The 26,942-nt window shown below is 32.3% G+C and overlaps 2 protein-coding genes across 6 annotated transcripts in view; both read right to left on the bottom strand.

Annotated features, from left to right (window-relative positions):
- Positions 1 to 1,946, bottom strand: part of LOC132735146 (lysosomal alpha-mannosidase-like) — a 42,274-nt gene extending 40,328 nt beyond the window's left edge. For both annotated transcript variants that reach the window (XM_060722047.1, XM_060722048.1), the window contains exons 1-2: positions 1,788 to 1,946; positions 1,252 to 1,354 (exon numbers count right to left, since the gene is read on the bottom strand). In XM_060722047.1, coding sequence (XP_060578030.1) covers positions 1,252 to 1,354; positions 1,788 to 1,931 — 247 coding nt within the window. In that variant the 5' untranslated portion in view covers positions 1,932 to 1,946. The remainder of the gene's footprint in view (positions 1 to 1,251; positions 1,355 to 1,787) is intronic.
- Positions 1,947 to 6,847: 4,901 nt separating this feature from the next.
- LOC132735149 (uncharacterized) lies at positions 6,848 to 16,363 on the bottom strand. Of its 4 annotated transcripts, none has more exons than XM_060722051.1 (3): positions 16,208 to 16,363; positions 9,103 to 9,271; positions 6,848 to 8,493 (listed from the first exon to the last, which is right to left on the bottom strand). In XM_060722051.1, exons 2-3 carry the CDS (start codon positions 9,265 to 9,267, stop codon positions 7,582 to 7,584), a joined length of 1,077 nt encoding a protein of 358 aa, XP_060578034.1. In that variant the 5' UTR covers positions 9,268 to 9,271; positions 16,208 to 16,363; the 3' UTR covers positions 6,848 to 7,581. The 4 variants fall into 4 exon arrangements, with proteins under 4 accessions (XP_060578034.1, XP_060578037.1, XP_060578033.1 ...); XM_060722054.1 differs by lacking the exon at positions 16,208 to 16,363 and adding an exon at positions 10,962 to 11,065; XM_060722050.1 differs by lacking the exon at positions 16,208 to 16,363 and adding an exon at positions 10,633 to 10,818.
- Between the last annotated feature and the right edge of the window lie 10,579 nt (positions 16,364 to 26,942).

Genomic DNA, 26,942 nt, shown 5'->3' with positions numbered 1-26,942 from the left:
CTAGCTTACTGGCTAGCTTACTGAGTCTGCAGAGGTCTTAGCTATACTACCTATCCAGCAAGCTTACTGAGCCTGCAGTGGTCTTATCTATCAAGCAAGCTTACTGGGTCTGCAGTGGTCTTACCTATCTAACTCGCTTACTGGGCCTGCAGTGGTCTTAGATATCCATCTAGCTTACAGGGCCTGCAGTGGTCTTAACTATTCAGCTAGCTTACAGGGCCTGCAGTGGTCTTACCTATCCAGATAGCTAACTGGGCTGGCAGTGGTCTTAGCTATGCAACTAGCTTACTGGGCTTGCAGTGGTCTTAGATATCCAGCTAGCTTACAGGACCTGCAGTGGTCTTACCTATCCAGCTAGCTTACTGAGCATGCAGTGGTCTTAGATATCCAGCTAGCTTATAGGGCCTGCAGTGGTCTTACTTATCCAGCTAGCTTACTGGGCCTGTAGTGGTCTTACCTATCCAGGTAGCTTACTGAGCCTGTAGTGGTCTTACTCATCCAGCTAGCTTACTGAGCCTGCAGTGGGCTTAGCTATACAACTAGCTTACTGAGCCTGCAGTGGTCTTACCTATCTAGCTTGCTTACTTGGCCTGCTGTGGTCTTAGCTATCCAGCTAGCTAACTAGGCCGGCAGTGGTCTTAGCTTTACAACTAGCTTACTGAGTCTTAGCTATATTAGCTATCCAGCAAGCCTTACTAGGCTTGCAGTGGTATTCCCTATCCAGCTAGCTTACTGGGCCTACAGTGGTCTTAGCTATCCAGCTAGCTTACTGAGCCTGCAGTGGTCTTACCTTAGTATCAAGTTAGCTTACTGGGCCTGCAGTGGTCTTAGCTATATATGCTATACAGTGCTCCTAGCATATTACTAGCTTTTGTTATGAATATACTTCATCAGTAAAGTACATTGATCCTTGGTTGTTAGTGGCAATAATGATATTTGCAATCAGTACAGATCCGGCCAGCCTGCAAACCACCTTTACTTTTATACCGCTTTGCTATGGAAAGTTCTTATTCAATTATACAAATTTTGCAGAATATGCCTTAATTCTAAATCTGCTGAATTTGTGTAATGCAATCACCCTGCATCAATTTTGGAATAGTCAATCTACAGAGCCTGGTCTGACTGCATTGACATGCTATACAAAGGCTAACAACTATGGTTCAGTGAGATTAAGGGTTAATTTAATACTCAAATGAATGTTTTTCAATAAATCCAATTTTTGAGAAGGAAATAAGTATAATGACATCTTACAGCCATAGTAGTACTGGTCAACAGTTTTCAGCCAGCCAACATCATCATGTGTATGAGGTACAAGGTGGACATTGATCATGTCATCTTTCACTGGATTACAACTCTGAAATATATCATCATATGTTTTGACCCACTTTGAACACTTAAACTTGTACACCAGAGACATAAGGAGAGGCCAATATGACTTCGGGTGCAAATATACCTAAAGTTATAATTATTAGTAGGCCAATTTAAGCTACTGTATTAAAACGAAAGTGAAAGTAGTTATAAAACCGTGAACTAGTTAATTGAGTGAGCCGTAATTGTTTATGTTTAACCAAACACTTTTAATTGTTTATTTCCTTCATTTAAAACAAATTACTAGAAAAACTATAACTGTTACTCATCGTTATTTAGGTATAAGTCAATATACTCAACATTATTGTACTATGTTAATACTTTACCAATTGTCGCGTGACAACCTAAAGTGTTAATCAGTAGATCTTTTCTTATTCAGTATCAATTAATCTTGACAAAGTTTTTTTAAAAAAGCCTACCTCGTATCCACATTTGGAATCTTTTGGTCCTATAAAAGCACTCTGACAAGTTGCCAGAAAATAAGCAAAGTATAATATTTTTGCAGCGAACATTTTCCAACTTTCTTTCCCTCCTCTTCCGGATTTGTTGTCACTGTGTAGCATGTGCTACGCGTACACTGACATAATCCCGTCACGTGAAGAGTACTCTGGCGGCAAATATTTGAAATGAACATGAACACGCTACAGTGTAGGAACATTCTTTCAGTATGCCGAGTGGGTTATACGAAGCGGGGTTGCAAAGTAATTCCACATACTAAAATAAATGGAAAACACGACATGGTACATGTACCTAATGTCCCATATCCCCCTATACCAAAGGCCATCATTGTTGATGCTGTAAAAATGTCGTGTCATTAGCCTAAAAATACTTAAATAATTTGTTAATATAATAGTTACTTTACAAAACAGTATTCTGGTTCCCGGCATCTAACAAATATTAACAAATAATTATTGCGTAGCGAAAGGGGAAGGAACTCCAGACTAACAAAACAGAAGCTGCAACGACTTCAAGGCGGGAAAATGGTGGGCGGGGTCCGACGACGCCACTCAGATTTAGTTATAAGGAAGGTTAAAGATGTAATGATCCTTATATGACCAAAACATGCCGAATTTAATTTATCAGAATAATTATTCCACCACAACCTATATGTTAATAAAAGAACACAGTCATGTCAATGTTTGTGGTTAAATCTATTTTAGCCTATTCAAATAAAAATCAGAGCTTGGCAAGACTGTTGAATTGAGAGGCATATGATTGGCAGATATTTTGAAGCTCTAGATGTGTATTTATTTATATTTTATATAAATCATTAAACGATATTTACCAGTAAGGAATTAAATTCAATTCATATTAAAATCCTTCATTCGCCAAAAAGGCATCACAGTACACGGGGACGGTCCTAACTACTAACTTCATTGAAATTAAAGAATTTGGCACGGCTTATTATTAATTGTACTTTTTATATAATTATTATTATGGCTGCAGAAACCGAAAGTACAAAATGTTTAATTGTTCACTTGAATTCGGATTTGGTTATTATTGTACATCAGTGGGCGTTTTAAATTGATTATGATTGTCAGACATATTTTCAATCATAATTTTTACCTAAAAGACTTTTTTTTTAAATATCAAGTATGTATATTCGTTACTACACCTTTTGTTCTTGTTTATCTCTTATATATAATTCGAGATTACTATGAATAAAAGTCGAGGTGTTCCGATTGTAAATAATGTTTTTTAAGCCTTTTTACCCCAAAATTTTGAAGAGGTCCAGTCCTTTTCGAACTGACAAAAAAATAACTTGTGATATTTTAGATATTTAAAAGAGAAACTGCTTAGTACCCTGGATTTATTTATTTATTTTAGAAAGAAAGAATCAAAATTACTTGACAATAATAGGAATTGCGACTTCCAAAACATAGTTTGTGCATTTTATTACTCATATTAGACAAATAATTTCAATAATTTCTGCAATAAAAAATATTTACTCAAAGATGAACATAAACATCTTCAAGTTATTTTCTAAAATGTCAAGGGAAAGTACCTGTTTATCGTCACTACCACGAATATGAACTGATTTTATATTAACATTATGCGGCATGAATTATGATTTTTAAAGCATTTATTGACAATTTATTTGTTTTTTATTTATTTAAATGAACATTTCTCAGCATAGGCGTGACGAGCAGTGGATGACAAAGGCGGTTAAAGTAATGTATTTCCCCGATTCGTAAATAATAACAGGAAATCACGAATCAACAACGCTTTTGTTGCGAAATATATAATAAAAACCACAATTCAATTCAATCCCAGAAAGTTATCATAGCTATCTAATTCTAGAACATGATCAAAATAAATTTTGATTTAGTTTTAGTTTTAAAGTAGATGTTAGAGATGTATTTTTAGAGATGCGTCTTTTAAGACGGAACGCTTTATTTTTTTTTTCGCTTTATTAAATCAGAAACTTTCTGTTTAAGCTTTGGCAATTTAACTACTAACTACATTGAAATTAAAGAATTTGGCACGACTTATTATTAATTGTACTTTTTATATAATTATTATTATGGGTGCAGAAACCGAAAGTACAAAATGTTTCACTTTTCACATGAATTCGGATTTGGTTATTATTGTACATCAGTGGGCGTTTTTGAATTGATTATGATTGTCAGACTTATTTTCAATCATAATTTTTACCTAAATAGACTTTATTTTTCTTTAAATATCAAGTATGTATATTCGTTACACATTATCAAAGATCAACCAAGTTGTAGTATATAATTCGAGATTAACGTTACTATGAAGAAAAGTTGAGGTGTTCCGATTGTAAATAATGTTTTTTAAGCCTTTTTACCCCCAAAATTTTGAAGGGGTCCAGTCCTTTTCGAACTGCAAAAATAACTTTGTGATATTTTAGCTATTTAAAGAAGAGGTTGCTCAGTACCCTGGATTTATTTATTTATCTATTTATTTTTTAGAAAGAAAGAATCAAAATTACTTGACAATGATAAGAATTGTGACTTCCAAATTATAGTTTGTGCATTTTATTACTCATATTAGACAAATAATTTCCTATATTTCAATAATTTCTGCAATAAAAAATATTTACTCAAAGATAAACATACACATCTTCAAGTTGACAATACATAGATATTTTCTAAAAATTCAAGGGAAAGTACCTGTTTATCGTCAGTACCACGTATATGAACTGATTTTATATTAACATTATGCGGCATGAATTATGATTTTTAAAGCATTTATTGACGATTTATTTGTTTTTTATTTATTTAAATGAACATTTTTCAGCATAGGCGTGACGAGCAGTGGATGACAAAGGCGGTTAAAGTAATGTATTTCCCCGATTCGTAAATGATAACAGGAAATCACGAATCAACAACGCTTGTGTTGCGTAATATATAATGAAAACCACAATTCAATTCAATCAAAGAAAGTTATCATAGCTATCTTATTCTAGAACATTGTCAAAACAAATTTTGATTTAGTTTTAAAGTATATAGATATTATAGATGTTTTTTTTAACACGGGACGCTTTACTCTTTTTTTTTCGCTTTATTAAATCAGAAACTTTCTGTTTAAGCTTTGGCAAATTACGTAAAAATGATATTCCTCTTTTTTCTGTTTTTCTTCTTCTTTTTTTTGTTTGTTGGTTTGTTGTTTTTTTTTTTTTTTGCTCGAGATATTTCAAGTTTAAAATAAATGAAGGTTTTTCGAGTTATACATATATAGACGTTGGTCAAATTGGGGTCACGCAAGCCAAATATCAGCTAAAAGTGTCTTGGTCGAGAATATTACAGGCGTCCAAGCTAGCCCGGTCGATGCTAATGCTGGAAGAAACTCTCTGAAAACGGCTAACATTCTGATAAAAAAATCCAGTGTTTCGTAGCGTACTTTTATGCAAAATTAAGACTTTAAACATTTTCAACATTTTCTCAAGATAAAAAAAAGTTATTTATGCGGAAGATGCATCGACAAAGTTTTTTTTATTATTGGCACGCAGTTACAGGATAAAATAAGATTCACCATGACCAAATTGGACTATAAATACTGACTTTTGCAAGTAAACCTGATCTGTTGTGTCACTCAATATTGAGTTCATAGACTCGTATAATGTAAAATTGCACTGAATTGATGGGCTAAATTTGGTTTTAAATTACGTTTCCTGTGTGTCATTAAAAGTTGTTTTATTTCGATGCACCTACCGCACTGATAACTTTTACCATCTTGAGAAAATATATTACAAATGAAAATAAGAAAATATTACAAATGAAAGTTTAAATGCCCGTGCCACAGTTACGTAGACATAATATTATATGTAAAGAATGAAAACTATATAATTGCATGAGTTTGAAATATGATTACAGGAAGATTGTAACGAACTTGAAACGCTGTGGCGTTCGAAAAATAAAAAGCCCAACACTCAACTGACATTAAATAAATTTATTGGATTCAATATCATTATATCAAAGTTAATTGCTATAAAAGTTATTTGCTATAAAAATTAACAACAATATTTTAAGTATTTCAATAATCATTTAATACGTGGATTTATTGAATAATCCACGGTACAATATTAACACATATTCTCTACACTTTCACATTTCTCCCAGCCATTAACGGAATTTGTAATAAAGCAGGACGTTACATAAAATGTTGTAGTTTGGGATGCAATCTGACTAAAATTCAGATCTTCATATTTATTTCTTACATGTGCATGGGATGTAAGTTTTATCAAGTAAATTTCTAATTAATCTAGCTGGAAAAGATTCTTATGTAGCGAATATTTCCAATTATAAATATATTATTTCTTACATTTAATTCAATATAAACTACTGTATATAGTAATTGTTGAAGAAAGATACACATCAAGAGATTGTCAACACAGTGTCGATTAATCGTTAAAAATAACTTGGCAACAAGTTCTTCGTGTCCGAGGAAAATTAGCTTATATTTAGTATTGTATATATTTATGTTCAGAACATTCACCATTGACCTCTCATTATATAATGTACGTTACCGTTCATTCTTCAATTAGTTAAAAATCTTAAAATAAGCATTACAGTTTAGTGTAGAATGCCACTGTTTGCAACATCATGTGTCCACCGAGATGCCTCAACAAACTTATCGACATCAGTTCTACTTACATTTGATTTTAAAGGTTTTATAATGCATTTATAAGCTCATTTTATGAGGGTTTTACTGTTTTCATTACGCATTTCTCTTCTTTTTTTATCTCGGCCATCTTATCAAAGTTACCATGTATTTATAATTGTGAAATGGTAAACAAATATGTATGTTGTGGTTAAAATGTTTTCCACTATAAATATGTAATAAAGACATCCCTGGTTTATACTATAAAAACTCATGAGCCTTAATCACTGCATTTGTCGTACATTTAACAAATTTCATCTCATACGTGAGCAAAAAAGGGACAACCAAACTTACTAAAAATGTAGTATAAGACAAAAAGCTGCTGACACTCGTGAAACAACAATCACGTAACAGAGATCTGACTTTTAAATCTCGTGCGACTAAATTAGTAAAAATTTAATGAAATATCTTAACAAGTTATGTAAATTGTCAAATTTCGAGAGTTGCTATTTGAATCTATGACATACGTTTATGGTGGTACATCCATGCAATACAAGTAAAATATATAAATCAGTTATTATCATATATAACAAAATGAAGTTTTCGGTTATGCTAAACAAATAGATTGTACATAGAAAATAGGACTCCACACGTATGACCAGTCACAGGACCTCGAACGTCTTTCGTAAAGGCAAAGAATAGATCACATTTGTTATAACTCGGTGGGTTCTGTTTGGGTTTTTTTTTCAAGAATTAACATAGCAGCAAGTGATGATAAAAATACTCCTGTAATACACCTTTTTATCATGATGTCACATTTGTGATATTTGACTAACTTTCTGTCAAGAGGCATATGTACAGATACTGACAGGTCTGCCTCAAAACCAACATCTAGCGTTCCAAGCACGTGTTTAACACATACTATATTATGATTTCCACTTTGAATTCTATAGGTCGCATTTGTGATGGTTTAAAAATATACTTTCTTTGTCCAAGATGTAAAGCATCAGACGCAGACAGCATACAGCGCGTGTACGCTTATCAACCGAATGATATAAGCACGTGTTAGACACGTTTCATATTATGAAGAGGACCTTGCAGCCGTGATATGGCACCCTTTCTTTTTTCACACATTGTAACATTGTACTAAAACACCAGGCTAGATGCACGAGTTAATATAAAGGCACATATTGTGAACAAAAACGAAAAACTATAGTTACTAGCACTATTTTGACACATACACATGCATACTTGATTTTCCTGTCCGTCTAGATTTTCAAAGAACTGAGCTTCTATCCCGTCTGCCGTTTGGCCACCTTTCATTTTCAAAGGCGCTTTTTTACAAATACACATACATGGATTCATTCCATTGTTGTTCATCACAGGCATAAAGCTAAAAGACTGTGTCCCTTTACTAATAGTTTGCATTTGTTTATCAGTACTGGTTTTCCACTCAGGAGTTATACTGGGCTTGGCAGTCCAGTGCCAATGTGTGATATCCGGGACATTGTCATAATCGTCACGTTCTTCGTCCTCTTCATCCGCCGGAAGTTTCTTATGGGAACTTACACTAATGTCGTCATATCCGATTGCAATGTCTGCGCAACCGTAAAATTGTTCTTGGTTTCCGCAGCCGACGCAAGCTCTTCCGGTTATTTTATCAGTTCCCCAACTATTTCCGGCGTTGTACATCCACTGAAAAACACATGCTTTACACTTGACATTCTGAGGAAGCATGAGTTTTATCCTTAGTTTTTGATATCCATTTTTATTAGGGACAAAATATTTTTGAGATCTAGTTTCTGCTAGCGGAAGCACATGCCGGTCTAAGCACTCCTGCGTCACAGTTTTTGTTGGATCGTCATTGGGACATATTTTAAATTCCATCCAGCCTTTATGATTGGCTGTAAGTTCTATAACGACTGTGATTACTTCTCCTAGGGAATATTTTCGCACAATTATTCCGTTCGCATATTTTCCTGGCGGCTCATTAGGCCGAGGGCCATTCCATGGATCTCCGCAGACGCCACATTTCCCGCCATTTCTCTCATATTGAACCTGACATTATAATAAGATTATTATAAACAGTTAATTCGGTACCCTCTATCAATAATGAACAATTTATTTAGAAATTTATATAAAAATGAATGATATGATGAATTAATCTAAATAATTTCTTAATATATATTTATGCACTATCAATTTTATCGCTTGGAATAATATTATCTTAATCAAATTAACCATTAGCATATTATATTTATGGGAATTATTCCATATACATGTTGCTCAAAAGTTTTCATTCGTTGAGGAAAAAAAGAAGATATTTAATGTAAAGTATTTAAGTTATATAAGGCTTTCGGAGTTTCCCGTCAGATGTCATAGACTTGGCAATTTTAGATAAAAAAAATCGGGGTTGAGCACCTTTTTAATAGGCAATGAAATTACAGAAAATAAATTTCACCGTTACAAAATATTCGAGATGAATCGTAAAAGCACTTTGTAGCATTATTAAGTATGATTAAATACAATAAACAAGTAGGATGACAGAAGATTTATGTAATGTGATAACATTCATCACATTATAGCGTGAAGTAAAACAGACTTTCCTATATGATTAATCATAAAACTACAAAAAATACCAAATAAAACAAATAAGTGTTCGAGCACCTGGACACCCCCGCAGTAAAGTTGGTTATCGTCGTAGTTTGGAGGGTTCTTGAAACCGTATCTCCACATTGATGACCTTGATGGAGGGTCAATGAGTCGACCGTGGCCGGAAATACCGGGTAGCCAGTAGAACGGAAGTACAGCGAGCAACTGGTACCACATCATTGACCTGGAAAAAAAAGCCATATGTTAAGTACATGTAATAATTGAGCAACATATTGCGATCACTTAATACGTTTTTCGGAATGCATTACTTTTTAACATACATCGATTTTGATAATTATGTTACACAGTGTTGTTTTGTTGTTGTTTTATTTTCGTGTGGTATAATTATATATTCTTAAACTATTCATGTTTTGAATTAATATGATTTTCTCTATTTTTAATATGATGATACATATATTAGTTTATACAGAATTTATTTCAAGTTCCATTGTGTAGACCAGACATTCTCTGGAATCCGTTCCTCGAACCATGGTTCAATGAACCAACCAGTTCTAAGTAATGAGTGTAAAGTTTCTTATTTGATAATAATAATGTAGGTAATTTTTCTTAACACTTTATTTAATATAGACTACATATTATATTTATACTATTATAGCATACCTGCGATATGTAATACAATCACTTTTGTAACACATGTGAAATGTAACACTAAATCGGAAAACAGCTTGTCAAGAGCACTTAAATCAACAAAAAAAGGAATTTTCAAGTGTCACGTGTGTCATAGATAGCTTTTCAGCTTTAGATATGTTCATATATGATATCTATTCCAATTTAACTGACCGTTCTTCGTGTGAGATGACCTTTTGGGTTCGCACATATGATATATCTAAAATGACCATACGTCATCGTCATTTATCAACCTTCAACTGGCCAATGCATCGCTGGTAATTAAATTTTGACATACAGATAAATGACCAGTGTCAAAATGGTTTTATTAAAAGACAACTCGCAGTATAGCTGCTTCTTAAAGGTACATTTTGTCTCAGAAACGAATATAATATTTCCTTCCTTAGAAAAGGAAACGCTGGATTTATAACGTTAAGATCGTGGGTCTAGAGCATATTAGATGCTTATTACCGAAATAAAATAGCACTGAATGTGAAATTATTTGTCATAAAAGTGGCAAAATGTAAACAAAGAGGTATTTTCGTACACAATACTAAATCACCATAACTGTACGGTACTAGCTGCGAAAAGACAACAGAAGCAAAAAAAGAATGATTTAGACAATTGGCTGAGATTTGGCAATGGTTGGAGCATTCCACATAAAATAATACACGCTAACATTGTACAATAAAAAACACTAGCGACTTACAGTTGTGTAATTTTGGCGGTATTTTCTCTTATAATATCTTTTTTCAACTAAAACATGTTGCATATTGTAATATTGATTAATCAAACAGATTAGTATAAAGTTTTTAATGACATACCTTGAGAAAACGTTGTTATCTTTTTATCTTTTTTATATTGGCGACACTATTATAATATTATTAATTCTATATTTATATTACATTTGTATTTTACCTATTCCTAAACATCCTTCCTTTCAATCCAAAGTGTCATTTGACTACATTTTCCATTATTGTTTATAATTAGCATGATAAGAATAAATTATGCACCATGTACACTAATTATCATATGAATATTTTACTGTCATCGTCACCATTTCAAAATTTAATTTAAATTGCAATAAAGATGATTAAACAATGACGAATCAGTTAGTTTGTTCCTCCTACACCGACAACAAAAACCGGCAGTATCGTCAGAATACGCAAAAAATAAATAAATTACACAACAATTCAATTTTACAACCATTAAATAACAGCCGAACATTGCAAAAATGCACAGTTTACCTTTCTATCAGTGCTCATCAAGATTGACCGAAACCGTCATGAAAACGTTTATATATTTATATAATTTGATGTGAACTTTAAGATGACATTCAACTTGTTTACGATAAAAAAAACTGACCAAAATAATATGGGAATGAACGAAATTATGACATCGAATCTAATGTTAACATATGTTATACACGCGGTTAAACAAATAACAAGGTATGTTTCCCCAAATAACTGGTCAAAATTATGAGAACGTATTCCGTTTGCCCTGTCATTTTCAGAATCAAACATATCAAAAGTTTGATCTATTGGTATAATATAATATTTTTGCAGTATGTTCAGAAAGATATTACAATATATTAATGATAGCGATAAATCTTCTAGGTCTGTTTTATAAATGGATATATATATATATTTTTGTAAACTTTATAACCTGTCGAAACACGAAGCTACCAAACATTTTTAGAATATGACTGAGCCGTGTCATGACAAAACCAACATAATGGGTTTGCGACCAGCATGGATCCAGACCAGCCTGCGCATCCGCGCAGTCTGATCAGGATCCATGCTGTTCGCTTACAAACCCTATTACAAGTAGATAAACTGATAGCGAACAGCGTGGATCCTGATCAGACTGCGCGGATGCGCAGGCTGGTCTGGATCCATGCTGGTCGCAAACCCATTACGTTGGTTTTGTCATGACACGGCTCATGTTGCGTTTCTTTTCGGTCCGATGTTTAGTTGCTAAAACCGTACTGACCATTTTCTAGAATTCGTGCATGTATAATACGGTATACCAAATCAATCATCAATAATCGATTAATCATAACAGTGAAATCTGAGTGACGTTTGACCTTTTTAATCAGCCCTGATGAATTAAGTAATTAAAGTAAATATTTATGTTATATTTGACATCCATTAATATTCTTTGACCATTAAATTATAATTATGAACTCTGCGGCCTTTTTTTCGAGAACGTGTGTTTATTATAAAAACATAATCTTTATTTCTCTCTATACATGTAAGCATGCAAATATGAGGAATTTAAAAGAAAGTTATCTCCACAATTCAATTCATTCGTTGATGCATAATAATTATGCCAAGCTTTCCACTAAATCTCACCCTGTATTAAACTCATAAAAAATTACTATATTAAGTTATTTTTTCCTGATATCATTATGTTAGGAAGATCCATTCTGCACTTTTATAGCATAAAGCAAAAGTATTAAATAAACCTCACAAAAAAAATGTGCCAAATGTATTTTTCTCAAAGATATTTTCTAATATGTTTTAAGTTAAAACAGGGTCATTCAAACTATTTGTAAGTTCTTGGTTAAAACAAGTACGAGCATGTGTTTAATATGCCAAAGAAGGCAACAAATAGATTCTAATTGAGTATTCATTGTTTAAATTTTATTGCCGTGCAAAAACATAATATCATTTTTGTTAGCGCAGTGATACATTCGGTATTTTTAAAGGGATGAATCATGGGCACTTTTAGCGGTATTTTTCAAACTTCTTTTTGATTATAGGCAACAAAGGTACAGCAGCAGCAGCAACAACAAATAAGCCGCGTCACGACAAAACCAAGAAATTGGGTTTGCGACCAGCATGGATCCGCGCAGTCTGATCAGGATCCATGCTGTTCGCTATCAGTTTCTCTACTTGTAATAGAGTTTGTAAGCGAACAGCATGGATCCTGATCAGACTGCGCGGATGCGCAGGCTGGTCTGGATCCATGCTGGTCGCAAACCCATTATGTTGGTTTTGTCATGACGCGGCTCAAATAAGGTTGCAAAAAAAGAACTTTTACGCTTTCGCTATAACTGCGATATAGCACTTTTCATTTTATCACAAAAATATATTCTACGTACAATATATAAGGCCTACATGTATAGGTATACATTCGAGAATATTTTTTGCATCGTCAAAGACAAGTTCACAATGAGGTAAATATTACATAAAACAATAGCATAAATAACTGATACAAAAAAAAAGAAATCAAAAATTGTGAACGAGTGACCTCAATCAATCACTTTGGACACTGAATTTGTCGATATATTGACAGTTCTGTGATATACAGTTGTCCCAAACATCATAAAATATAGCGTTCAGTTTGACAGATTTACTTTCCTTATATCATTTCATTAACACATTTACGGCTATTTTTTTTTCAATAAAAATGAAAAATTCCGATCCCGACATTAGTCAGATATTATATATACTTATCTCATGTGATAATTACTAATTTTGGTTTTTGGTTTGAGAAAAAATATTTTAACTTAACCACAAACCAGGAGATTGAAGCGTTTGGTTCGGATAATAAATGACAAACCGGAAGAAATTCACATTACAGTATACAGTAGGTATGCGGACACCCCAAAAAAGTCCCAACACAAACTGTTACACCCAACTATTAAGCAATGCGGACGATGCTAATGATTCAAATGATGATGATGATGGTAAATTTGATGATGTAACTGATGACACTAGTTCATAAATGATATGATAATGGTTATCAGTGTACTATAATGATACTAGTATAAAGATACAGTTATTTTTATCAAGATGATGATGATGATGATGATGATGATGATGATGATAATGATGATGATGATGGTAACGACGATGATGATGATGATAACGACGATGATGATGATGATGATGATAACGACGATGATGATGATAACGACGACGACATGGACGATGATGATGATGATAATGGACAGGCTCTCTTTTTAACAAAAAATAAAGTACTTTATTTTCTAGATGTGTTAAATTTATTGAATTGAAAGCCAGATTTCCATGTTGAAGGCAGTTAGGGGAGGCTCATGTCATAAATATTATTTTAATTTTGTAAATTAATAAAAGTCATATATGTTAGTATCTACCCTGACTTCAACAGGAACACAATTTCTAGACAAGTGAAAGAAATGCATACGTCTATGTACGTTGTACAGTAAAACCCCGCGTTGTTCTGAAGAAAAATGGTCTGGTGGTCTCAATTTTGGATAAAAAGACCATTGAAATAAGAAGAAGAAAATATGTCTATGATAATTTAGTTTTATTAGCAGAATGGTCGTGAAAACGGGGTGCTCGTATGGTGGGACACTACTGTACATGCATTTTTCCCACTTCAATTTGACAATTAAAATGTAATTCTGTTCAAATGGAAGACCGGTTTTTTGTAAATTTACATACATTTCTGATTCTGAATACACTCGAATCGTGCACATTTTAACTACCGTTTAAATACATTTGAAGCCCTAGTGTTTAATCAAAACTAAACATTGGTACTTCATAATTATGCAAATGTACGTACAGGTATTTAAGAAGAAAAATTGTTCCAGAAAACTGCTGTCTAAATTAAACCTGTTGCTCTTTTGGTTATTATCGAATATTTCATTAATATATTTAATAATACATTTCATAGATGAATGAATTGTAAAAATTAAAACATAAATGATGAATGATCATATACATTGTATAATGTTTTGAATGTTAATGATGTTACAATAGATAGATGGTGACAACTGTTTTCCTCCATGATTCACGACCTGTACATCATGTTTTGAGGTTTTCTAGCTTCAATACATCATACTACACATCTACAACAAATTTTGACATTTATGTTTTAATTTGAGGGGGGTTAGAAATGTATATGTATTTCGTTTCGAATTCACTCTTGGTTCATCAAAACAATTAGAGAACGATTAAAATGCGCCTGTGTTGATAATGGTATATAGAAAACCTGTGACAATTAAAGACCCAACTGAATTAAGTTCATGATCATTCAGAAAACCTTTTTCTAATAGCTTTCTCGTTTCCCATCTTGTTTAACATTTGGTGCGTTCTCTAACGTTAAATGCACATTAAGCCTAAAAAACGCAAGCATTTGTAATTTCAAAAACCTGTTACTGTTCGCTATAAACCTTCGCCATATCTTTTGCTTCCTTTGCATTTTGTAATTAGTACATTTATAATGTTTTTATTAGTACTTTGTATGAATTTTAAAATACCATTTTGTTTATGTTTAGCTACCGTAATCACAAATGATTTAATTTCCATTGCAATTTTCTTCTGGTTTTAAACATTTCACATGTTCTTACAATTCATACTTAAACATATAAAATATGTGTTTGCCCTTTCTACAGAAAAAAATATAATTTCTGAGGCATACTTGCGGATTTAACGACTTAATTCTGCTACGAACAAGAGTACGTAAGTTTACGTTAATGACTTAATTCTGCTACGTACGTTTACATTAACAATTTTAACACTGAAGGAGAGGTTATTTGGATGACTTATAAAAGTAATTTCGAGCTTAGAACGTGCAAAACATTAATAGTAAATGCACTTACATATGTTTTAATATGCTCGTGCACAAAAGCTTTGTACAATATGGATATGGTATACAGACCTATTACTGTATAAATACGGCATTTCCGTACATGTACTAAGTGAATAAATGACAAATAATCGGAGGTGATCATTGGTGAGTGATCGACTTACCTTCAGGCCATGTTTTAATTAGTTTATACTACGGTATATCATGGTGAAATATGTGCATGGAAAATAGAATCTGTGTATAAATATTTCCTCTTCTGCAATGTGCGTGTTAAATTTAAATGATAATGCATGGTAATTGTTTTGTATAAACCAAGAAAAACTGTGTTCTGTAAAGTTTTTGTTTTAAGTCTGAAATAGCATTTAAAATCAGAAACTTTGTTAAACACAATTTGCGTGGGAAGCCAAGCCAAGTCAAAGTTTACTGTTTTAAGAAAAGTAAAAGTCATCTTATTAATGTAATAGGAAGATATTATTTGCTGTCATACATCGAGATCTGGTCAACACAGAATCTATATATAACTTTGAAAAGATTATAAAAGAATATTCTAAGCCTATTTCAGCTTTATAAAATTTTTCCGAACTTTTTTTTCCAAGCTAAAACACTTTAATTCTAAGTATACGCGTTTTGGTATAGATGAATCCTTTTCATTTTATTTTACCGAAAGTTTTTTTTTTTTTCATTTAAAATATTGACCGTATTTTTCTGCCGAGTTTGACAACAAAAAATAGAATTGACAAATCAGTACTAAAGAACATTTTTACTTGAGTTTTAAACTTTAAAGTTTACAATTTAACGTTCATATCAAAAGGGCCCTTGTCCGGATGACATTTTAAAAAAAACTTCATTGAAAATGTACTGAAGAAAGAAAGATACTTTAAAAAATTAAATTAAAACTTGTTAATAAGCTTACCTCCTTGTATGAGATATAAAATCACAGTGTTTAACGTAAGAATCACATTCTGTTAAATGAACGATATATATTTTACATGGTGTATACACCAGGATTGATGAACGAGAAAAACGTAAGTGAAGTCATCAACGTTGTCGTAATTCACCGTAATGTGCCGTTAACGCCTTCGGCTAGTCATTGCGTATGATTCGAATGGGCGTTTTGACATTTCGCCTGTTTCCGTTAATTTCCGTAACAGCTCATAGCGTTTATACGCTCGATTAACGTAACCTTTTACAAACGTTAATTGCGTTGATATATAAATAATTATGTAATTAATGAAAGTAATTTATTATAAAAAGTAATTATGTTCTTAATTATACAAAATACGGACATCAAAAGCTCGTGGCTTTTATGTAAATGTTTCTTTATCAAGAAAATGAATAAACATTAGGCCAGGAGACTTTTTACAAAGCATTTGTAGCCATGAATTTATTTAACCATTTATATCTTATTAAAAATATAAAACGCGCTGACAAGGTACATTATTATTGTTTTAACATTTATAAGTTTTCTTTTGTTGTTGATTACTTAATATTTTTAACTGCTACCATTCGTGTATAACTGAAGCTGTATAAAATAATAATAATAATAATAATAATAATAATAATAATAATAATAATAAATAAATAAATAAATGAATGAATAAATGAATAAATAAATAAATAAATAAATAAATATAGGGTTAACGCACGTTTTTCCGTGTTATAACGTCTGCAGAGTCCCGAGGAACGGTTGGTGCCCGAGCCCGGTAGGGCGAGGGCTCCAACAGTTCCGAGGGACTCTGCAGACTTTATAACACGAAATAAACGTGCGTTTACGCTATTATAGCATAAAATTTTCAAACAGATTCGTGATGTATAGTTTATACAAAACACAATTACATTAAATTCTTGTGCTTGGACGGCATTTATCCAATTCTATATTTTACGTATGCGTTTCATTTTTCCGGGGCCAACAACCTGGAAAATTCTCGGAATCGAACGAAATTTTGAATTTTAATTGATTTAACAAAGCTTGGCCTTTGGAGATTTATTATCTCAAGAAAAAAAAACACGTTACATTACTCTACCCTCTACCCAAGACAAAACATGACCTTCAGAAATTCTTAGAATGATTTCAGATTGACGGTAGAAAAAAGATCAGTGACAACTGACATAAGAATCGGTTTTTTTTTTCAAGCAAACAAGTTTATAAAAAAAAATCAGGCACTAAGCATTATTCTCTCAAAGAAATATAAAGAGCATTTATCAACATAAACATAAATAAAAAACATTGTCTCATATTAATTTTGTGTTATCTAGTTTTGTAAGTTAATCGGAGTGTTAAACTGAATGACAGGTAGATTCTACTGCATTTGTTTACATTGACAACTGTCCGTTTCTTAGAAAGGGCGACAACCAAGATTAGCACCGATGTCTTTACGCCGTTTTTCCGGCATAGGTACTGGAATATGCGACTGAGGCCCTCGAATCAATAAATTTCAATATAACAAGATCGCATGACTCTTTGGCAAACAGGCCAAATCGTCATTTTTTGTTTGTTTGTTTACTGGGCCCTGTATGTATTGCGCATAGGTGAAACCGGGCTATAACAAGAGCGCGTGACTATGTAAACACATGGTTTTGGTCCCGTTATAACATGGGCAAAAGAGGGAAAAATAGCCGATTTTATGCTATAATAAATATTATAGCATAAAATGATTTGGCGATTTGGCCTGTTTGCCAGAGTCATGCGCTCTTGTTATATTGAAAATTGATACGAGGGCCTCAGTCGCATATTCAAGTAACTATGCCGGGAAAAACGGCGTATAGACATCGGTGCTTATCTTGGTTGTCGCCCTTTCTAAGAAACGGACAGTTGTCAATGTAAACAAATACAGTAGAATCTACCTGTCATTCAGTTTAACACTCCGATTAACTTTCAAAACTAGATAACACAAAATTAATATGAGAATGTTTTTATTTATGTCAATGTTGATAAATGCTCTTTATATTTCTTTGAGAGAATAATGCTTAGTGCCTGATTTTTTGCTTGAAAAAAAAAACCGATTCTGATGTCACTGATCTTTTTTCTACCGTCAATCTGAAATCATTCGAAGAATTTCTGACGGTCATGTTTTGTCTTGGGTAGAAGGTAGAGTAACGTAACGGTTTTTTTTTCTTGAGATAATAAATCTCCAAAGGCCAAGCTTTGCTAAATCAATTTAAATTCAAAATTTCGTTCGGTTCCGAGAATTTTCCAAGTTGTTGGCCCCGGAAAAATGAAACGCATACGTAAAACATAGAATTGGATAAATACCGTCCAAGCACAATAATTAAAATGTAATTGTGTTTTGTATAAACTATAGATCACGAATCTGTTTGAAAATTTTATGCTATAATAGCGTCAACGCACGTTTATTTCGTGTTATAAAGTCTGCAGAGTCCCTCGGAACTGTTGGAGCCCTCGCCCTACCGGGCTCGGGCACCAACCGTTCCTCGGGACTCTGCAGACGTTATAACACGGAAAAACGTGCGTTAACCCTATAAAAATAAAACTTGCGTTGGCGTTCGGGTGAGTATCAAGGTCGAATCATGGAGCATAGAATTAAAAGAGGAGAAACAAAATACAATGAAGGATTCCGAGATCTTACCACATGTGCAACAAATAAGTTACTTTTTTCAGAGCAATAACAAGTTCTTTTAAATTAACAAAGAACAAATAGGACGACATGCCCGACTATTCTCGTTGTTTGACAAAACACAGAGACCCCGAACGCTGTAAAAAGTCACAAAGGGAGTATTTCATTTAAGCTATTGAGACCGGACAGATGACTAAAGGACATGTGTAATGTTTCACGTCAACATTTCCTGTGGTTGCAGGGATAGTTTTTGCATGCAAGTGAAACTCGGTGTGACCTTAAATAAAGTCTGGACAAGTGTGAAACTTTAATGATATCTTCCGCATTTGTGGACACATATTATAAAGGGCTATAATTCAGGCAAATTCATAATAGAGTTATTGTGCATGGAAAGTGAATCCAGAAGATATGTGTGAAGTTTTAAAAGAATACCACTAATAGTTGTGGAGATTGACCTTAACCTGGAGATTTAAATCCACAAATGAATATACAATTCAATCTTAATCCATTCTTGGAACAGCGACATACACTAGGATTTCGAAGAAATTAGTTTCAAATGAATACCTGCAGTACTTAATGAAATATAAGTTGCATTCTATAAGTGAGCAAAATAGGCTCAATATTCTCAGGATAGTCGAGCTTACTCTATATGTACAAGGTAATCGTGTGATTTTTTTTCAAAAAGAGAAGAAAAAAAAAACACTTATAAACCTGTAATGGTTGGTGATTCATTTACATTGTAAACGATAGCAATTTTGTATAACCACGTGTCCTCCCATCCAGTTATCTCTAAGGGCTACACTAATAAAAAATAAATAAATCATGGAACAAGTATATAAAACGCAGGTCAAGAGTGCATATCATACTGGTGGGCAAACAGAAAACTAGATAGTTTTGTACATTTCCTAACGCAGTAACATTCTTATGAATGTATGTAATAAACATTTTACTTTGTTCAAAAGTGAAATATTGGAAAAATTATTGCAGTTTAAAGTGTTTAATGTCATTCACTAATATTATATTTTAGCACTTATTACGTACACCATTTTCTGCTTTCGTCTAATATTCGTATCTATTTAAAAATAACTTCACAAAGAGCAACGGGTTTTCCAATGTTCATATTTCTATTGAAGCATTTTGTGTATTTATCAGCTTTGAATCTCTATTTTGAGATTTAGAATAATATGGTTTTCTTCAGGTCGTTAACTTATAATTTCACCGTGGCCTAGGGGTTTGCACGCTCGCTTATGAATCGAGAGGTCTCGAGTTCAAAACCCAGTTGAGGCAACTCATTTTTTTTATTTTTAAGTCAAATAAACATTGAATTGACTATCAGTGTTGCAATTAGTTTTATAGCCAATTTACTACAGTTGAAACACTGGAAAGCATTGGTGGCACTATGTTCTCAATATAGCCTCTAGATAGTCACGAAACACCAGGATATCACTTCCTCTTCCAAAAAATTTCTCGGGGGAGCATGCCCCCGAACTCCCCTATTTAAGAAGAACATATCAACATAGCTCAGTTATGCCCCTGCTAAGTGAACGATTTTTATTGTTTTTTACAGTGAATTTGAAAAAAGTTACCCGCTTAAATGCATGTCCCTCATATATTGAACAGATACGTTACCACACTTAAGGAAACCTGAGTAAGAGAAAAATGAACTTGTAACATATTAATAGTTTGCTATTGAACTCAAAATTTATCATATTTCATAATTCAAAAATAATTTTGACTACAATATACATGCTAGAACCACAATTACATTGCAATGATGAGGCAATTTGGATTATACTTTAAAGTGAAACAGATACGTTACCATGATATCCCACTGAGAAACATTTACTATTACCAGCACTTAAAAGTAGGATCGCATTTATGCATTATTCAAATATATGCTTTATAAAACTTAATATTTGTTCTATTTGGCAAATATATGTGTATATCTGATATATTTTAGTTTTTTGACCAACAGATACGTTACCAACAGATACGTTACCAATATTTATTGTTTGAATCTTAATTGGCGATTTTGCTCAGTTTTGAAATGGTTTCATGTTAAAAATCACAGCATAACGTACGTGTAGCCGATAAATGATGCATTGATCTCGATTTTATTGGAAAACTGAAAATGTGAAATTTAAGGATGAGTTGAGTTTTCTAGAAAATAAAATGTTGAAAAACAGAAAAGAAACATATAAAGATTTACCGTTTTAAGTAAGCTTTAATAAACAAATTTCTAATAAAGTTTTTTTTAAAGTAAAAGAAGATTAAACATATTAAACTTATTATTTTTCATGGAGGAGGCGCGTACTGTAGGGAGTAAAATGACTATAAATTACCTAGTTTATTGAGATATATAGAAAATAATAAGATTATTAACATATGAGCCGCGTCATGACAAAACCAACATTAGAGTGTTTTGCGACCAGAATGGATCCAGACCAGGCCTGCGCATCCGTTTTTTCAGTCTGATCAGGATCCATGCTGTTCGCTTTACAAATCTATAACAAGTAGAGATACTGATAGCGAACAGCATGGATCCTGATCGGACTGCGCGGATGCGCAGGCTTGTCTGGATCCATGCTGGTCGCAAACACTCTATGTTGGTTTTGTCATGACGCGGCTCAAATATTTAAGGTTTAAAGTATGGTCTGGCACCCAGGTAAAACAAATAATTCATATCAGGGTTCAACATTTATCATTTTATGTTTAATTTCTCTTCTGACATGTTAAGTGTTATTTGAGGATGAATAATCATTAATAAAGAGTTTAAGGACATTTTCTAGAATTTATTAACATTGTAGACCTAATCACAGCACTTTTCATATGATTATGTTTTAGCACAAGAATGTTTTAATTTAGAAACATATCAATATGTCATATAAGTCATATATGTATTATGTTATAAAGGGGGAGAGCAGATAACTACTGCTTTTTTCTTTAGTTAGTGGTATTTCATTTATTTGGCTATAAATTTTCTTTTTTTCCTATATTATTCAAAGAATCTTATGTTGTAATTGGTTAGAGATTAACCCTTTTAAAACTCTCATAAGTTTATTGCAATTATATTGGATTATCTTGTGTGTAATAGAACTACTTATTCAGTTAATATTAATTTGCATGCTGAAAAATCAGTGTGAGGTCCATTTTTCACAGTTCTCTCCCTTGGATGTAAATGGCCGATATATAATGATTATGTAAACATTATTTAGTTTCCCCAATCAGTTAAATATTGTGTGTTAATGAGATATTAATTATACTCAAATTAATAACTAATAGACCTTTCTTGTAGGAGAAGTTAAGTTAGGGTAAATTACCGTCATTTATTGTTGGAATTGACTTCTTATGCTTAAAAGTTGTTAAGGCTATACTACGGATAATCATTGTAACTTTTATACAAGTTCATAGAATTCAATAGGGGATTTTTGGTTGGACCCTTAAATATGTTTGTTAACTAATTATCATACACTTGTATGATTTTATAACTGTTTTTGGTTATTTATAAGATTTATTAAGCCTACTATTATTAAATTAGGGTTTTTCACTAAATATTTTCTATTTTTAAGAGAATCCTAATGAATTTGGTTATTTAAGTAAAAACATGAATTTTTTCTTATTGATTTAATTTATAGGAATATCTATAGATTAATTTGGCTCTTCTATAGTTTAGGTTATTAGGTGATATTTAATGGCAAAAAAAACTAATCTGGTATGGACTTTACTAGAGATACAACTTACAAATTACAATAATGTAATATGAAATAAACAGGTGTCAAAAGTAAAAAAAGGACTAAACGTAGAACACACTGGTCCCCATAAACACTGTTTTAAGTGATGATTAGATGTATGATTTGATTTGTATAGTATTATTATGATTGGTGTATACTTGCAATAAATTATTAGTGTTTTTGAATGATTTCTCAGTTTTAATTTGTCTGTAAGGGAATAGGAAATTTGCTTATGTTTTCTTTTCAATGATCCTTGTCATGTACTTTTGATACTATATGGTTTATGGTGATTATTGACCTTTATTATATTATAGTACTATAATTAACAATTATAAGAGCTTAAATTGGCTATTACATTGCAATATGAATATTAAAGGTTATAAAATGTAAAACAATGTGAATTTTCCTGTATTTGCCTGAACATTGGTTAGATATTGTCTGCATTAAGGCTCAACCCTGGTTTAATAATCAGATTTGTTGACTTTCTCTCTAATTGATAGGGTAAAATACAGGCTCCTTTCGAAGAAATGTCAAGTGTTCTAGGTGTTTGAGCCCTGTCGGCTGTTACATATCAATTCATCAGTTAATAGAATAAATTGGAAGTGACGGGCAGCAATATATGCAGACTATAATATTCTCGTCATAAAATAGTATTTCGTAAATGAAAATTACATATAGGAATATGACAAAACTATTCAGAATTTGAGGGCAAAATCAGGAAAATGTTCATCATGTTTGAATTTTCTGGGGTTTTTTTTGTGAAAATAACTATTATGTTTTTATTTACACTTTATTTAATGATTGTAATCAGTACAGAAAGTTTCAAAGGTTATGATGGTTGACTCAGTTCATAAATCTAAGGATTCAAATTGAAAGGAAAGATCATGTGATAACATGTATATTATATACACTGGAAATAATATATAATCAAATGATATACTACCTCGGTAAATTTAAATGTGGTTGAAAGCACTGTCATGAGATGAGTCTTGATGAGCCTCGGCAAACAGATAATTTGAATAACTATGATGACAATTAGTAATCAAAACAGTAAATTTATGAGTTACTAGTAATCATAAACATAAGGTTTATGAGTTTAGTTATTCTTAACCAATATTGAAGCATAAGAATGTTGTTGGTTCTTTTTACTGCAAAAATTGTATGAGCTATGAAGTTATAGAGTGTTAACAAAACATTTACTGGTGGAGTATTATTTTGGGTAATTTGTTGATTATATACCTAAAATGACATTTTATGCCAAATTTTAAATAACATGTGTAACCGTCATTTCCGATGAACTAGCGTCAATCTTCTCAGCTCATACTAAGACAAGGCGTCTTAAATGCGTATTAGGGGCAAATTTGCAATTCTTGGTGAAGCATTGTTCTAGAGGTTGCAGGTGACTACAGGTGGGTTCGTACCATCGCCCAATAAAAATTTAAAGAATTCACTTGTACATCTTGTCCAAATTGAGGCAAAAATGCGGTGTGCTTAACTTAATTTCCAGGTGTATATAAGTAAATGATCTGGATTATTTGTTCTGTTGATCAAAGGGAGATTATTTTTGACCATTTAACTTTATTCACAAGACTAACATGTGGTATTAACAGCTAAAATTTGTACATGAACTCCATGCTCATTTTAAAAATATTGAAATAGGAAAATTTATTGCCAAATGTAAATCAGGTTAACGAATTATATTTATGTTTGGAACATATTTTATATACAGTTTTACACACCTATCTATATTATATCACGTTTTTTCAGAGGTGGGTATTTCGGAGTGATGTTCCTATAATCAATGTCAAAATGTAGCTGACAACTCTGTAATACAAAGTGCAAGCAAGTATACAAAAAGATTTGGAGAACACTAGAAAATGTAGTGTTCCCTATTGTTTAAAGGTGATACAGTTTTTTAAACATATACTGCAATATATTATAAATTTAACAAAACCTGATCTTTAATAAATGTCAATTAACAAGATTTGATATAGACATAACAATTCAGCAGCCTTGCTTTATTTTACAAACTGAATTAAGCATTTTAATATAACGTGCTCCCGCTGAATTGAACTCAGAACTCCTCTTATGTGATACTAAAGAGCATTTGACAATTAAACACAAGAGTTAAACTTACTACATGGTTGTAATACATTTAAGTAATTAAACATTCTTCTACTTTTTTGCTCATAAGTTTTTAGCAGCCAAATATAGGTAAGTGCAAATATCTTTGGGTCTATTACTAAATCAAAACTATTTTTAATCCTGAAAGTTATTTTTTTGTAAAAGAATTCTCAAATCATTTCACTAAAGAAATCATTTCAACTGCCTGTTTAAGAATGTTTTAAAAAATAGCTTTCGATATTCTAATGCTTGAATATGTAAAAGAGCTTGATAATGTAAAATATTATTTAATTATTATAGTTAATAAAAATAGAACAAATTTTTCTTGAAATCCATGTTACAGTTATAGGCCTGAAGAGAGTCCTTTTAAGCTCTCAAATAAGAGTTTATAAAGATTTCAAACTTGTTTAAATAGAATATGAAAATATATGTGGTGGTATGCAAATCTAAATGCAAATTCTAATTGAAACAGGGGCATAATTCTGTCAAAGATGCTTGATATCTAGTTATCTCATTCTGTCCTACAGGTTCTGGGCTATAAGGGTAACAAGTGTGAAAGTTTCAAAGCAATATGTCAATGGACTTTGAAAATATTTGAGGTATAACAAAAAATTCAATGTAAATTTAAGTCAAAAAAGGGGCATTATTCTGTCAAAAATGCTTGATACAGTTATGCTCCTCCTGTCTACAGGTTTGAGTTCATGATGGTGAACAAGTTGTGCAAAGTTTCAAAGCCATATGATCAATGACTTTGAAATATTTGAGTATTACAAAAACTTTAACATAAGTTGTTACGCAGACGCTCGGTAGTGACTACAGATAGCTATACTTATTCTTATCGAATAGTCGAGCTAAGAGCAACACTTAAAGTGATGTTTCAATCATTTTCCCTCCACAAAGCTTACGATGTGTGTATCATGTACAGCATTAAAGTTTTGAAATTGTGATAAAATTGAATATATAACTGTTTTGCAACATGAAATACATATATGTAAATTTACAAAGGGCAATATCTCAACAAATTGAAAGTGTTTAACTCATGAATTGAAAGCTGCCATACAAGTTTGTGACAATCTACCATAGTCGAGTTAGCTCAGCAACTAAGGGACGCTGGAAATTAACAAAGGCAACACTCATAAATCATAAGTGCAGCGTACAGTTCTTGTGCCCTGCAACTCTCAATGAGATACATCATCCTAATGAAGTTTAATCCATAGCTTATAAAGAGTAGGAGACTGGCGACATTTTAATATGAAATTTACATGAGGCAATAACCTAAATATATCATGAAATACAAAGTACCATTTAGAGTTGCTGCATTTTCATTGAGATCTATCATTCAAGAAATCATAGCTTTCATATTGGAGAAATTGGCTGGACAAAGGCATAATTCTAAAAAAGGATACATGAGATGATTCTTGTGCACGCTGCATTTTAGTCATTGAGGAGAAGCATGCATACTAACGATCTTGGAGTCAACCACATATAAGATAAGATATGCTTACAGACAACCTAATGGGATTCACGCCAAAAGTACCGCTATAAGTTCCATTTTTCAAGCAACCAAAAAAATCAGTTATTTGCCCTGTTTACTTATAATATAATTTATGGTATTATAGAAATTGTTCTACCTTGTCATGCTGTGCCTCAACACACACTGCAACATTTTCCCATTGAACCATCCCATCTCCTAACAAGTACAAGGTTATATAGAATAATTGGTTCAATGTTAGACAAAATGTAAATCACTAATTGGAGAATAAAAAGAGTACAAATGGCAATAAATTAGACAAATTATAAAAATTACAAGATCTGTCAATGAACGCACCACTCTTATTTTACTCAGTGCCGAGTAGTATGATAAATGCAAAGTAAACAGGGGGCATAATTCTGTCAAAGTGAATTGGCAGAATTACATGCCCTTGATTGTGTTTGTTTTTTACTGGTTTTAAGTCACACCGATAACAGTTTAGGTCATAATGGTGACTTTCCAGCTTTAAACTGGTGATACCTGACATGAAAAGGATTCAGATTTCCTGCTACAGTGTTGAGAGGCACGTGGTTTAAAGTCAACAACCTTAACCACTCAGCCATGAGACACACCTACATGCCCCTTGGATAGTAAACAAGTTCTTCAAGTTTGTAGTGAAATATGTATGATGCTTTTTTATGAAATAAGGAAAATGTCCTTAAACTAAAAGGGAGATAATTAGAAAAA

This window comes from Ruditapes philippinarum, unplaced genomic scaffold (assembly GCF_026571515.1).
Source record: "Ruditapes philippinarum isolate M1 unplaced genomic scaffold, ASM2657151v2 ctg555_1_1_1_1, whole genome shotgun sequence".
NCBI lineage: Eukaryota > Metazoa > Mollusca > Bivalvia > Venerida > Veneridae > Ruditapes > Ruditapes philippinarum.
Note: the sequence above shows the minus strand (reverse complement) of the source record. Positions and strands in the feature narration are given on the sequence as shown.